General features: G+C 46.0%; 1 protein-coding gene across 3 annotated transcripts in view; it reads right to left on the bottom strand.

The window, feature by feature from the left end:
• The window catches only part of RCL1 (RNA terminal phosphate cyclase like 1), a 91,186-nt gene that overhangs the window by 40,792 nt on the left and 34,681 nt on the right, over window positions 1-15,713 (bottom strand). For all 3 annotated transcript variants that reach the window (XR_008389902.1, XM_053656164.1, XM_037143575.2), the window contains exons 6-7: window positions 7,031-7,156; window positions 1,956-2,112 (exon numbers count right to left, since the gene is read on the bottom strand). Coding sequence is in view for 2 of the 3 variants with exons in the window: in XM_053656164.1 (XP_053512139.1) it covers window positions 1,956-2,112; window positions 7,031-7,156 (283 nt within the window). In the remaining variant the exon portion in view is untranslated. The remainder of the gene's footprint in view (window positions 1-1,955; window positions 2,113-7,030; window positions 7,157-15,713) is intronic.

Raw genomic sequence — 15,713 nt, 5'->3', positions numbered from 1 at the left:
TTCCCGACATGGATCCAAGGCAGAAGACGGCACCACCGGAACCTGAAAACAGACTTGTGACTTTCTCCCAACCAAGCAAGCAGGATCTCAGAGAATGTGTTTTCAGGCAGCTTTATATCCTCTTTCTCCTGCCATCATCTCTCCTTCCCTCCCAATTTTTCCCCTACTTTAGGTCACCACAACTAATTTTGGGAAACAGAGTAAAAGTGTATGTACAAGGGAGAACCCCCCAAATCTGAAACATTTATTTATTTTTTAAAAAGTGTATATTTTTACATGTTTAAACTTCAGTCACCTTCAAAGTACTCTCCATTTGATGCAATACACCTATCGAGACATTTTTCTACTGCTCAAAACAGTTTTTGAACTTGTCGATTTTTGGCTACTTTTTATTTCACCTCTTCCACATTGGCAAAACAATTCCCTTTGAGGACTCTTTTCATCCGGAGAAACAAAATAAAAGTCCCTTGGGGCAAGATGGGGTGATTAGGCAAGTTGGGGCCTGGGGTCATGCTGTTTTGGGTCAAAAAACTGCCGAATATTCAGTGCAATGTAGACAGGTGTGCTCATAGATCACCCATCACGAAATGGGCGAAAGCGTCAAAAGACTCTTCAAAATAAAATTCACTGAAGTCAAATGCAGCTTCTCACAACAATGTGTCAGCTGGCACACTGATACAGATGGGTTCCTGGAACACTCACCTAGTAGAGGAAGCCAGTGCTACAATGGGCCCAGCTCCCAGAAAATAAGTCCAGCTTTTTGGGGGAGTCCCCCCTCACATGCCTATATGTATGTTGCTTATATAAATCGACAGAGAAAAAACTGTGGCAACTTAGAGGACAGGTTGGTCCAGATCACTCTGAGCTATGGCCCATCCAAAGAAGCAAATGGTAATGAGTGAAGTCTTACCTTCAGCTTCATGTCCCTTCTCTGTTTTGTGTTCTCATCTTTCCAAAGCCTCTGTCATGCTCTGACACAGGCTTGCCTTCCCTAAACATTCTTCCATGTTCTGAAACAGCAGTCTTGGCACCAGGGACCGGTTTCATGGAAGACAGTTTTCCACAGACTGGGAAGGGGTGGAGGACAGGTGGCGAAGCTCAGGCAGTAATACAAGTGAAGCTTCACTTGCTCACCTGCCCACCACTTACCACCTGCTGTGCAACCTGTTTCCTGTTCCTAACTGGCCAGGGAATGGTACTGGTCCGTGGCCCAGGGGTCAGGGACCCCGGCTCTAGAACACACTGCAAATTCTACCCTGTCGACACTATTTTCTATCTGAATCAACTGTCACATACAAATCCAAATTTCCCACTTCTCTTGAAACACCTAAAAACAAGGAGCCCCCACCTTCACATGGCAACAACTGGGGGAGCTGAGACGGTGCCTGCTTTGCTCCTGGCCATGTGTTCTCTTCAACTGGCCAGTCACCACCTAACCGCCTTCATTTTTTTTTACCTTCTCCTTCCTGTCTATCACTGTTCCAGATCTTTCCTCTCCCAACTGTTAAAACTTACCTGCCCTGCCCTGGCTGGTGTAGCTCAGTGGATTGAGCGCGGGCCTGCAAACCAGACATTCACGGTTTGATTCCCGGTCGGGGCACATGCCTGGGTTGCAGGCCAGTTCCCGGCGGGGGGCGCACGAGAGGCAACCACACAGTGTTATTTGTCTCCCTCTCTCCTCCCTTTCCCCTCTAAAGATAAATAAAATCTTAAAAAAAAAAAAAAAAAAAACTTACCTGCCCTGTAAACCAGGAGAGGGTGGACCTCTGCTCACTGACTAGTTTAGCTAATCTATTAAGCTAGTCATGTTAAACTGTTTTTAAATAGGTAAGAAGAGGTTAACTCCTTGGCTTAAGCCCTTGGAAGGGAAGAAAGTTGCTTAGGATTAAAAATGAGAGGCAGTGAGCTGCTTCCTGGTGGCTCCTCTCCCCTACCCGCAGAAGCTGAAGACATACCCTATAGATTTCTTCAAGCAGCAGCTTGGCACAGTTCCTGCCCAGGTCCTCGGGAAGCACCGCTGCTCCCTGGCCCTGGGGGTTGGAGGCCAGTTCAGCACTGAGGAAGGTGCCATTGGTGGTCTCAGCAACCAGTGACAGCCCGAAGCCTGGAGACCTGGGGATTCAAAGGCATGAACACTGAGTAGAGTTAACGACATTCACCAGCAAAAGGTAAGAAAAAGCAAACATCTTTCTGGTGGCATTCTGGTTTGTTACAACAAGCCATATCAGAGTTCCTATCAGCTTACACTGGAAATATACACAACATTGTGAAAGCACACGTGGTAGAACCAAGGAGTTTGCATTGCTTTTCCTGTCAGCCTTCCCATCCCCCCTCCCTCCTCCACTCCCCACACTGGGGGTACCAGAAAATGAGCACCAGTTTCTGCCACTTTCTGAGCTGGGGGCTTTGACACTACACTTCTGCAGAGTAGATAGTAGTGCCCATTTTACAAACAAGAAAATGGAGAAATTAAACAACCTGTACCAAGTCCACAGCTAGAAAGTTGTGGGGGCAACTCTGCCAGCGAGTCCCCCCGTCCACCACAGATGAAAATAAACTACCAAGACATGATCTGCTTGGGGAAGAGAGGTGGTCAATCTCTCACCGGAGAAGGACCAAGAATCTCTTCCTCAATGACTTTTATTAGGTTCGGAACACATAGGAATACAGGTAAAGCTCATCAATCAATGTCAGGTGGCAAGGATCAGATACCATTTCAAAGAAATCTGAGGGCTTAGTCTGAGTCAGTGTCTACCAGGTAAGGGGGTTGCAAAAACTTTGGGAGACACACTCATTTCCTGTTCGGACCCTTATCATATGAATGAAAGCACTCTTAGCAAAGCAGGTTTCACAGGATTTTATATATTCTTTCTTATGCCTGATCACCCTGGAACCTGCTCTAGCTGGCAGAGGGCTGCACCACCTTCCCCATCATAGGTTTTAGGCTTAAGTGGGTTAGGGCCAGGAAGCACTTCTCTCAGATGGAAATGGGGACTCAGGCTATGTCAGAATAGTTGGGGGGGTGAGGGTCCATCACCCCCTCTTTGTTGTAGCCCCCCAAGTCCTTCCATGATGGCCTCCCAAATGATCATGTCTGGCTTAGGTTGCCCCTCCTCTGAGGGGTATTACCTGTCTCTGACTAAGAGACCAAGCATTGAGGGCAGGGGGATGAAGCAGAAGCAGTGCTGCTGCCAGAGATAAGCTTTATCTCCTTAGTGACTTGTAGTCTGGAGGTTGCTCACTCGGCCTTAGCCATGGGGGGCAGTTACAACTCCTGAAACCAGGCAGAGCGGTTCCCAACAGAAAGTGACTGAGATGTGTTTCAAATGCAGGTTTTCCACCCCAAAGCCTTTGCAAACTCACCACCACAGCTGGCCCTCACACCAGCCCCAAAGGTGTAAGGGGCTGGAGACCACCTGATCACAACTCCTCTTGGAACACATCCTCCCCAAAATGAAAAATACCACGCCAGTCAGAAAAAACCTAAATAAGTCACACCTTTGTTTTTGTCCCCAAGGGACATCTCTAACTCAGAATTCAATTGACATAATCAACAAGCTGACACCCTGTTCTTCTCTCCTACAGTGTTTCTACTGCCCAACTGCCAGAGCCTAACACCCTCTGATCCAGGACCACAGCTGAGTGACTCACTCACTCAGGAATCCAACAAACATCTGCGGGGAAGCTTCCATGGGTCAGGAACTGGAGGCGCTGTGGTGAACACAAGAGTTCCTGCCCTCACAGACTTTAGTGACAAACAGTTTGACAAAATCAGTCCATAACAATAAAACACACCTCTCCACAATATTTCCAGGTCTGACACCTCAAACCTACTTTGCTCAGTGCCCCCCTCCCTTTTCTTTTGAGAGAGAGGGAAGGGAGGGAGGAAGAAAGGAAGAAACATCGATGTGAGAAACATCAGCTGGTTGCCTTTCATAGGCACCCCAACTGGGATGACCCGTGTAACCTAGGAATGTGCCCTGACCAGGAATCAAACCCATGACTTTTTGGTTTGTGGGGTGATGCTCCAACCACCTGAGTTACTCTAGCCAGGGTGCCCAGTGCTTTTTAAGTAAACATTTCACCAAGAAAAAGTAGCCGCTACAGTCCACACACAACACAATACAGACCAGCCTCTTCTGACACAGTTCAACGCACATGTTCATGAAGTGTTTTCTATGTGCTCACCACAAAACTAGCCAAGTTTTATTATGTGTAAAATTAATAATGTTTCAAATGCACTGTACGAGCCCACTATAGAGAGGAACTGTAACAGCCGGTCACTAACTTCTTTTTAAAGAATATTCAATGATCTATGCAACCCAGGGTTAATAACATCTGTCAAGGAAAGGGGGTGTAGTGAGTGCCCGATGTAATCAAAGGTTCCAGGGCACTCAGCGTAGTGCGTGACAACCTGCCACCCATCTATCACCACGGGACGCTTTAGCACAACCTCAAGTTGTCTCCCAACTGCTTGACCAGGAGGAGGGAGGGGACGCCTTGCTCTGCAGCAGAGGCAGTGGGATGCAAAATTAAGGTGGAGAAACTGAGGGAGGACCAGAAGATGAGCTACCATCACTGCTTTAACTAACCCACATCCCCCACATTCCCAAGAACTTCTACATTTTCCCATCCATGTGATTTCTGAGGTATATATACTTGTTATTACAATAAACTTTATAGTTGATCAAGACTGTCCCTTCTAATATTATATTTGTTTTATGTAAAACAAGGTAACATATTAAGCTTTATGTATAATACTCCAAACCGCCCCCCCCACCAATCTGGGGTGTTATGGGTCCTATTTCAAGTTATGCCGACAAAGCAGTTGGTCACCAGGTGACCTCACTGAAGATGCACATTAGTACAGTTTGGAAGTGACAACCTCCCAAACTTTCCCCCAAACTTCCCGACTGGTAAAGGACTAGTTCTGCTTTTTTTCCAAGTCATGGCTATGAGAGTCAAAATGGTACCACACTGACAGATATGCACGCTGGTCAAAGCACTGACACAGGCCACCGGCAACTGCTGGCCCCAAGGTTCTGGGCCATGCCCGTAACACATGCTCTCATGCCTGAATTTCATAAGCCTAATTGACATTGATTCTTCACAGACTCAGAAAAAATTAATAACCACTCATGACTTTATAATTTTGTAACAGAGGAGGAAGATCACTGTGTTATCTGTAACTTAAAATTTAGAAAATTAAACACCCTTATCATGCACAGGTTTTAATTTAAGGGGACCTTAGAGTTGATGACCCACAAGTCCACATACAGCTGCATCTTGATGCATGTGAGCTTCCTACAGTGTGACTACAAACTGGGGTAACCTAAGCAGTCACTATGAAAAGCTACACTATAGCTGGTGGCAGTATGGCCTTCAACTGCTCTGCTTCATCCCTGGCCACCCTTTGGTGGAGAGACCAGACAAAATGGGCCATTCAGACAGCTGCTGTGGCTTCTGATCCACCCACACCCTCTGTAATCCCTTTCCTGAGAACTGCTGACCCGTAACTCCGGACCTGTGGCCAATAAGAGAAGAGAAGGGAAGGACATTCTGAGCAGCTACCATTTCTGTAGCACCTATTATGTATGTGCTGGGTACTGCCTTACTGGCTGGCATATGTGACCTTTCACCTTCACGGGTACTTAGAAATGCAAGCATTATCACTCCCATGGCATGAACAAGGACAGAACTGGTGACACTTGAGCAATACCCAAAGGTTTGGGACCATCACTGACCTTTCTGACCCTCCAAAGAAAGAGCAAAGCTTTGCACACAAACCCTTTCCCAACTCTAATCTCTGGTACTGGCACCCCTGTCACTTTAGACCTCAAGCCGCTATTGTGTTTCTGAAATTGCCTTGATCTTCCCTGAGGCCTCAGAAGGCCAGAGATCCCATAACACCCTCACCCCTCCTTTATGCTCTTTCCTTCTTTTGCTGAAGTTAAAAGAAACCTCAAATAGAACATCTATGAAAAAGGTTAGCTGTAGCACCACTCGGGAAAAAATTGATTTCTTAACACACCACTGTTGATCATAGACTCTGATATTCTTATTTTTAGGAAATGTTCAGATTCAAAGTACAAAAATAGTGTTATTCACACTAAAACGTTTCAGCAAAAAGAAACAAACCCACACAGGTAAAGTGAATTTGGCAAAATACTGTTAACGACAGGTAGCAGGAATATATAGGTGTTCACTATACCATCCTTTCCATTTTTCTTTAATTTTTCAATTATAGGTATATTCAATATTATTTTGTATTAGTTTCAGGTCAATTTTTCTTTATGTTTAACATTTTTAGAATAAAAAAAAAATTTTAAGAGAGGAAGGAAGAGAAACATTGATTGGTTGCCTCCTGTACATGCCCAGGATGGGGATCAAACCTGCAACTTTCTGGTTATGGGACAACGGTCCAACCAACTAAGCCACACCAGCCAGGGCAAAACACTGGTTTTAACTGCTTCTCTAACCTACTGGTTTCTAAATATACAATGAAAGCCTAAAACAAACATTGTCATTACACAGATCATCATTAACTTTTTATTTTCTAAACTGAGGTTTTTCCGCAAAGGCTTTAACTAAATGAAATTCGAATTGCAGTAACAACTTTCTTTAGCTCTAGGGGTGTTCCCTTGGTGGAAAGAGAATGTGACTGACACTTAGCCCTTAAAGGGTTCCCCACCCTCTCAAACTGTTATGTACACAGAGCGGAAGAACTTGTTTAACTTTTTGTGGGATTAGAGAGCAGATGGGATTTAAAGCTTAAAGCACTGTTTATAGCTGGATTTCCATCCCCCAGGCTAGGGACTGGACCCCTCATCTCTCAGCACTGGCCACTGGAATGCCCTCCGTGGGACAGGAGTTACTGGTAACAACACAGTAAGTCGGAAGGAAATTACACCTGAAATTATTCTTCTTCTGGCTGCCCAACCTCAGGGCTGACAGCTTTAACCACAATCAGAACAGGTGCATGGAAAAGGCTGGGGAGCTGCAGCACTGGGCCCCAAAGAGGCACACTCACTTCCCAGAGTTGAGTCCCTTCACGTGGTCTGTGTAAATGTAGATATCGGGGATAAACTTGTTGAGGATGCTCCTCGCAGAATCCACAATCCGGTTCGCCATCTGAGGCGATACACGTACTGAGTACCTACAACCTGGAGTTAAGGTCATCATTCTACTTGGACTTCAGAACACAGGAAAATCAATGATAAAGCTAGCAAATATTTGTAAACCTGTAATAAGGTCAGATTGCACCTGATTTTCTAACTGCAGTTCATTACTTAACTGTATAGTACCATCATCAACTTTTATATTATTTTTATTACATAATTTTTATATTATAGTTATAAATATAAAAATTTACAAAGGCTTAAATACTCATGGTGAGAAAGCCAAACATCATTAAGGAGCTGGAAAGTAAAACCTCCCAACCCTGACCTAGACTTCCTACCGCCCCCGCCCCCCCGCCCCCACTTAGAGATGGTCCCACTCAATTCTGGAACAAATGAAGGCAACTGTCTCTTGGTATGGCATGAGCCAAGCTCCCTTTGAAGTATTTTCTGATCATCCCCACAGCCATAACCACCGAGTCTTTCTCTTAGAACCTCAGACCAGAACAGACACCGCACTGGGGATGCCCGATCCACCTCCTCCGGAAAAAAATAGAGGAAGAGCATGGTAGCTGCTGTACACAAAGGTGTAAACAGGTTTTTTCATTTTTTAACCCACAGAGCCTATTTTCAATTATTTAACTATCCATCACTCCGTTTGTGGATGGTTCAGCACAAAAGCTACTTTATGGTCAAAATACTGGTAACCAGACTTTTACAACAGGGCACCACCAGAAAGGAAAGGAGGAAGATGTTAGCAACTCAAATAAAAAGGCTGGTGCTTGAGGAAGTGGAAACAGAGACTGGCTCTCCCCAGCCCCATGAGTCAAATAAAAATTAAGCGCGTACTGAGTACTTTCAATATGCAACGCACGGTCATAAGCTAGCTGCACGTGCGGGACAAGGGGCTGAAAGAATGGAGAAGCAGTAACGTGACCTTCCCACTCCCCTTACAGAAACCTCATGTGGCAAGTCCAACAGGGAAAAACCAGGTATGTGGTGGGCTGCCCATATCAGCTCAGCTCTTCAAAAACTATTATCAATAAACATTCAATTTTCATTTGAGCTACAAAACATAATGCTCTGAGCCTGTATAAAAACAAATTGACCAGTATCAAGCTTCCCTTTCTGACCCATTCCACTCAAAGATCAATCTTCCTCAAGCTAGTCAGAGTCTCCCAGTAACCGGACCCGGACCCTCCCACTTCTTGCTGTGAGACCCTCTGCCTTGCTCAGTGTTTCTCCCCGACCCAGTAACATCACACCGCCCACCCATCCCAATTCTCCAGATTCTTCATCTTGAACTGCCTTCCTTCATTCTTCAAGTCGAGTTCCCTCTCTTCTGAAACCCTCCGGCCAGCACCCAACTGTGTGGTCTGCACTTAGACTTACCACACTTCTCCCTTGCTCGTCAACAAGACTGCACGCTCCCTAAGGAAAGGGGCTCTGCTGCTGCATCCCTACAACTCTCTAATACACTACTTTTGTACTCAGAAATATTTGATAAATATTTGACTTGACTCAAAGGGTAAACCTGAAATGAGGAAAGAGCAAAGTTGGATTTTTCAATACACACACGGAGACCAGTTACATCACCACCTCTGCTGCCCACGATGTACTTTTGACCACAGGCAGCTAAGACAAACAGTCCCTGGTCTCACAGCCTTTGGACCAAGTAGGTGCCATCCTTCCGAGGCCTGAGGCTGCTCACTCTCCCTAGGATGGCACAGATGTCACTACCCTGACACATAACCCCACAGTGTTCGTGGTTCCCCAAGTTATTTTAGGTACATTATCAACTTATTTTATGTTCATGGTAACCCTTTGGCAGGGCTATGGATCTTTTACCCTGAGGACAAGTGGGTCACAGAACTAAGGTTCAAAACCAAACAGATTCACTTCCCAAAGACAACCTCTTCCCCTACCCCTCCAGAGCCACGGAAACCAGGAAGGAGATGGTGCCCATTCAGGGTCAGTGAAGAGGGAAAGGAGTTTTAAACTGGCCATATCCCAGAGTCACTATGGAGCCACCTGGCTTGGCATGGAGGCCCTACCAAGGAACAACCAAAAGTTCCAGAATCGGACTGTACTGAGGTCCCAGATCCAGCAAACTGCATCACACCAGGTCTAATGGGCTACTCTCCGTGCCTCCACTTCCTCCTCAGTGAGAAAAGGATAATCATAATACTCTCCCTGCAGGGTTTGGAGACTCAAATGAAATAATGCACACAAAGCAGTTAGTGGTGCCTGGTACATGGTCGGAGCCCAATAAATGCCAGCTATTGCTTTCCTTACTGCTAGTCTAAGATTCAAACCCCACAGCAGAGGTTCTTATCCTTTTAGGAATCAGAGATTCCTCTGAGAACCCGATGAAAGCTATGATACTCTCTCACGAAACACACAAACACACACCCTTACAGGTAATTTGAGCGTCATTAACGTCCCGAAGCTCAATCATGTATACCACATAAGGACTCGTATTCAGGAGACAAGTCCATACCAATAGTCCATAAGGCTTGCAGGTCAGAGAACCCCAAGGCATGTGCATGCTTATGTGCAAGCATGTGGGGGTTGGGGGCGGAAGGAAGAGGGAAAGAGAGATCAGTTCTCAAGGTACCTTCCCCATAGTCAGAGAAAGGAAACCAGATTGTCCCACAAATTCCACCCCATGCCCTTCCTCTGCCTCTACACTCACACACTCATTTAATTCGTACGTACCAGGTCATAAACTGGCACGACAACACTGTAAAACTAAAATGGAGTGCCCTCTTCTGTCTCACCCCATGTCAGCCAAGGGGGAGAATGAGAGTGGGTGGCATTAAATAAATGGTAATGGCACCAGCCAGTGACAGCGGCTGGCAAGAACAAACACCAGCTCCCTCCCAGGCCCTGGCAAGTCGATCTGAAGGGGGAAAGATGCCTTCAGGTGGTGGTTCATTAAAACCACAAACGTACACAAGAGAGTACAGCTAGTTCTCCCCGTTCCACCCTCCTGTGTGGAGTACAACCTCCAAGCTCAGATCCATAGTTAACCAGACTTGAAAGTAAAAACCAGCTAACTTTTTAAGTAAAACTACAAACCCAGCTAAAACTTTTTCTAAAGGCACTTTTCTTCCTAGGCTCCCATACTGGCCAAGAAGGTAATCTCAATTCAAACTCACATTCCTTGGAGGTGTTTGTAAAATGGGTTACTCTACAGACCAGTGGCTGGAATGTTTGATTTACAAATAGGGACCTAAGTAAGAGGGCTGCTTCTGACTTTTGCAGGGAGTACAGAGGAAGATCACAGAGAATTCAGATGTCCTATCTCTTCCCTCCAGCAAGGGGGAGGGGCTTGGGCCCTCACCTGTCTCCCTGGCTCAGATTCTATAAACGGCAAGCTCAAAGAACACCAGGGAGAGAAGTGAGGGAGGAACAAAGTCAAACTCCAGGAGCCCCAGGCACCACAGCTTTCGGCTTTCCTGTTCTCTGTACAAACCAGGCTGCTTACCCATTTCCCGGGGACATCAAAAGCTTACTTGTGAGGCTTGCTTTGCACACCCAGTAGAGTACCCGGCAGGACTCCAGTGTGAAACCCCTGTTGTTACCACAAGATTGGGTCAAAACAAATGGCACACTGGAAATCACATTTCCAGACTAGAGAATGGATTCTAAACAGAGTTCACAGTAGGAAACATATCGCAAATGAGAAAAAACAAACTGAAATAAACCTGAAAGTGTCTAAGTACTCATGTACAAGGCCATTCATTGCAGCATTTTTGGCAACAGTGAAGTCCATTTAACTATCCATCAACCTGGGGGCCCCCAGGACAGGAACTGTTTCCTGTCTATCTGCCTACTTTCTCCTCATACACACAAGGGTGTGGGCAGTAGGTGGCCCCCAAACCGCCAGGCAGACAATGGACTATAATCCAGGGAAGCTTTGTTATAAATTCCTCTGTTCTTGATGATCCTTACAAAGAACTTCTGGTAGCACCCCAAGTTTGATCTTTTATCTCGACAAAGGCTCCCTCTGCCCCATGGAGACGCAGGCCGCCCTAGTCCACGTTCCTCACCACTTACTGTTCAAGCTCATCGAGATCTCTGAATAGTTAGTCCACTACACTCTTCTTTCCTTCACGCAAGCCCGCCCTAAAACCTCCTGAGTACAAAACTTGACTCTATGCACCTACCCACCCGAGAAGAAGACATCCCGGTTGACCTCACTTAGTCCAACTCCTCACCCAGAAAGCCACCTCCCAACCCCATCCAGCCCCTAGGCCGCCAACACCTGCCCTTACCCAGATCCTGTCAGCACCTAGAAATTCACCACTTTCAACACGTGAAACCCCCGAAACAATTCCCTAAACACAATTTCTTGGTGTTCTACACAGGCATGTTTCTACTTCCACCAGCAGCCTGTTAAAGGTGTCCAATTCCTTGGGCATGTGCTTCCCGCAGGCTGGGGAGCTCCGCTGTGGTCCTCAGGAAGGAGCAAACTGGCCACTGCTTCCGAGACAGGCTCACAACTCCCCCTCTGACCATCCTTCGGAATCCACACCCACCCCTGGATGAAACCGGCTGTCTTCTCTACTTCCTCCTCTAGTTCGCCAACTGCTCCTGGGCGCAGCCACACAGCCATGCGGCTGGCACGCAATTCAGCTTCAGCTGAGCCCGCATTGCTGTGCTACAGCCTTCTTTTTACCTTTGGTTACTATGCCCCACTACGACAGTCCACCTTTTCCACCCTTTTCACACTACATTACCAGCCCCCTCCAATCCCCTTACTCTTGATCACATCCTAATACAGTGAAAGCTGAAAACTCCTCCCAACTCCCCTCCACTCACTTCCAGACACATCAATCTAGAGCCATCCTCACCATACACCTGCCATTCTCAACTCATCCTTTCTCGGACAATAAAAATAACAGCAGCTACATCACTTACTGAATGGTCACCTGTCAACAAGCCTAGTGCCTTGTACTATACATCTACAACCTCACTTAACCTTCCTTACAGGTACAGTAGATAAAATGGGCCTACCCATAAATGTGTCAACCAAGGCTTGGAACCAAAATCCTATTGGTGAGTGGCAAAGCTAGGGTTAGGACCCATGTCTGTCTGATTCCAGCATTTGTATCTTTATTGCCTCATTACACGGCTTCATCACTCTCCCTCCTTCATACTTAATCTACTTTACCCAACCTACAGATATACTCAAATCATTAACAACATTGTTTAAAGGAGGGCATCTCATCGCTTTTCAGCTTTTTGGTTAAGATCAAGTGTGGGGGTGACTTTTCCCCAAGTCCCCCCATCCACCACAAATAAAAGTAAAGACATGACAGGATCTGCTTGGGGAGGAGAGATGGCCAGTTTCTCAGGGGAAAAAGGCCTTGAGCCCCTTCCTCCGAAGACTTTTATTGGGTTGTAATACACAGGAATATAGGGCAGCAAGGATCAAACAGTAGATAACATTTCAAAGAAATCTGAGGGCTTAGTCTGAGTCAGAGTCTGCCAGGAAGGGAGTTTTGCAGAAACTTTAGGGTTTCCTGCTCAGACCCTTAACATATGAATGAAAGCACTCTTAGCAGAGCAGATTTCACAGGTTTTTCAGGAATTCTTTGTCATGCCAAATCCCACCCCCGCCCCCCATCTGCTCTGGCAAGGCCAGGAGCTACACCCCTCCCCATCAGGTATTCAGACTTAAGGGGATTTAGAGCCAGGAAGCGCTTCTCCCAGAGGACAAGGGGACTCAGGCTGTGTCACATAGTGGGGGGGTGGGGGTGGGGCCCTGGCATGGGTCTATTGCTCGCTTTTTGTTGCAGCCCCCACCCCAGTCCTTCCATGATGGCCTCCCAAGTGGTCAAGTCTGGCTTAGGTTGCCCCCGCTGTGAGGGGTCTTACCCGTCATTGACTTCCGACCAAGCTTTGGGGGCAGGGAGAGGAACTGAGGCAGCATTTGCTACCAGAGATAAGCCTTGTCTCCTGTGGATCACATTCCAGAGGTCACTCACAACCTTAGACATGGGAGAAGGTTTAGAATTCCTGAAACCAGGCAGAACAGTCCACAACATTCAAGTGTAGGAGGGAATCTTATCAACTCTCTCTTTACCAAGTTACCACCTTATTTTTCTTTCTACTTCTCTTTCCAGTCAAGACCTCCACACTTCGCTATTTCCCTCCCAGTGACTCCACAACCCAGAGCTGATGATGTCATCTGTAGCCACCACTTTCGGGAAAGAGGTCCTCCCAGGGGCAACAGTGATGCCCTGCTATGAGTTCCCCCCCAACCTAATGCTCTTTAAGGTGTTGACCCAGGCTTCCAAAAGCTGCATTTTCTTTGCTGTCCTCTCAGCTCTGACTTTCCATAGTCTCCCTTCCTGGAAGCACTTACTTTGCTTTTGCTGTCAAGTTTTAGTGGCCTCCCAGGGTTCCGTCCTTCCCTCTTTGCATTCCACAGGGTAGCTGACTCTCAAGCATTTATTTCTAGCCCTCACCTTGCCCCTAAGTTACAGATCTAGATTTCTAATTTCCTTTCTAGGCTTGTCTCCCTGAAACCATCTTGAAAGACTCTCAAACCCAACATGAATTAAAACTGAACTTATCTTCACCTCCCCACACTCCACCGCATATCACCCCAAACACCTGTGGCTACTCTAAGAACAAACCTCTCTACCCACGTGCCTAAGTGAGAAACATCAAAATCATCCTCACAACCCCGTTCCTCTGTTACAGACACAGATAATCACTGCGTCCTATTCACTTCACTTCTCGGACCCTGTAAACTAGCAGCCCTCACCTGTCCTCCAGCCACTACCCTTACTGTCCCTTCTTTAGAGCACCATAATTCCCTGTCATCTATGCCTGTAAGTGTTTATCATCAGGTAATTTTTTAGAAAACTTGTACCTTCCAAAATGTGTACAACGAGCCAAAAGTTCTTTCAGTACCACCAGGGTTGTCCTCATAATATACAAATTCATTCTACAGAAGAAAACTGCTAACTTTGGAAAGAAGAATAACACTTCAACTTTCACTGGTTCCTGGCCCTCTTCATGTCCCACTTTCCGCTGCCGAGCACCACCAGCTGTCCTGCACCTGGGCCACTGTACATATGTTACCTCTACACAGTCCCACTTTTCTGCCTGACGGGCTTTTCCTTCCTTGCTCCACTTCATAAGCCTCTGTTCTTCAAGGCTCAGTCCAAATGTCCTATCTTTTCTATGGGAAAGAGCAGAGGGGAAGAGTCAGGGCTGCAGAGTCAGAGAGATGGGGTTCAGACCCCAGCTCTGCCACTATGAACAGTGTGACTTGGGAGCAAATTCCTTAAGTTTTTTAAGCCCCAGTTCATCTACAAAATAGGATGTAAGTAAATTCAGTAACACTGAGGCTTAAAAATAAACCATATAAAATGTAAATATATTAAAGTTCCTGATCAAAAGACAAAGAGTAGCTGAATGGATAAAACAACAAGATCCAACTACATTCTGCTTATAAGAGACTCACTTTAGATTTAAGAATATGTATAGACTAAAAGTAAAGGGAGAGAAAAAGTTAATCCATGCAAATGGCAACCAAAGAGGACGAAATATATGAAACAAAACAGACTTTAATTCAAAAATGACCTTAAAGTCCCAAGAGACAAAGAGGTAAATTATATGGTGATAAAAGGATCAGTTCAACAGGAAGATATACGGACGATAAATATGTATGTACTCAACATCTGAGTGCCTAAAACATATAAAGCAAACACTGCCAGATCCGAAGGGAGAAAAAGTGAGCAATACAATAGTAGCTGGAGACCTCAATACCCCACTTTCAATAATGGATGAGAACACCCAGAATGAAAATTAGTAAGTAAACAACAGACCAGCAGAAATATACAGAATGGGCCTAAAAACCATACAGAAAATTCCATGCAGTAGTAGCAGAACATACATTCTTCTCAAGTACACACAGAATATTTTCTAGGGTCACATGCTAGGTCATAAAACAATCTTAACAAACTTAAGACTGAAATCACTCTGTGTATCTTTTCCAACCACAATGGAATAAAACTAGATATCAACAGCAGTGAGAAAACAGGAAAATCCACAAATATATAGAAATAAAGAGTTTTCTGGCCAAGATGGAGGCACAGATAGAAACCCTTGGCTTCCTCACACAACCTAAAGGAGGATAACAGCCAATCTAAAATCAATAAAGAACCAGAAGTGCCAGGAAATCAAACTGCATGGAACTCCAAAACTGAGAAATTAAAGAAACAGTGAACAAGATGAGGAGGAGGAAGATGGGAGATGGATGGGTGGAGAGAATCAGGGGCACAGTGGTGGACCGCACCGGCAGGACTGGCTGAATGGGAAGCTGAGACTCAGAACTGACTGTGGACTACGGCAGGGGTTGCCACAGTGGGAGAAACTCCCAGTCTCACATGAGAATTTGGTGGAAAGTGGGGCTAGAGCCCAGCAAGCCAGCTGCATCGTTCCCTTTCTGACTCCTCCCCCCCCAGACAGTGCCACAGCGCAGCAAAGAGGGTTGCCCGGCCCCCTCACAACTTAACAGGTGGGCAGAGACAAACAAATAGGGCCCAAATGAAAGAATAGAGCAAAACTCCT

Source organism: Artibeus jamaicensis, unplaced genomic scaffold, assembly GCF_021234435.1.
Source record: "Artibeus jamaicensis isolate MK-2021 breed Jamaican fruit bat unplaced genomic scaffold, CSHL_Jam_final scaffold_1964, whole genome shotgun sequence".
NCBI classification, from domain to species: domain Eukaryota; kingdom Metazoa; phylum Chordata; class Mammalia; order Chiroptera; family Phyllostomidae; genus Artibeus; species Artibeus jamaicensis.
Note: the sequence above shows the minus strand (reverse complement) of the source record. Positions and strands in the feature narration are given on the sequence as shown.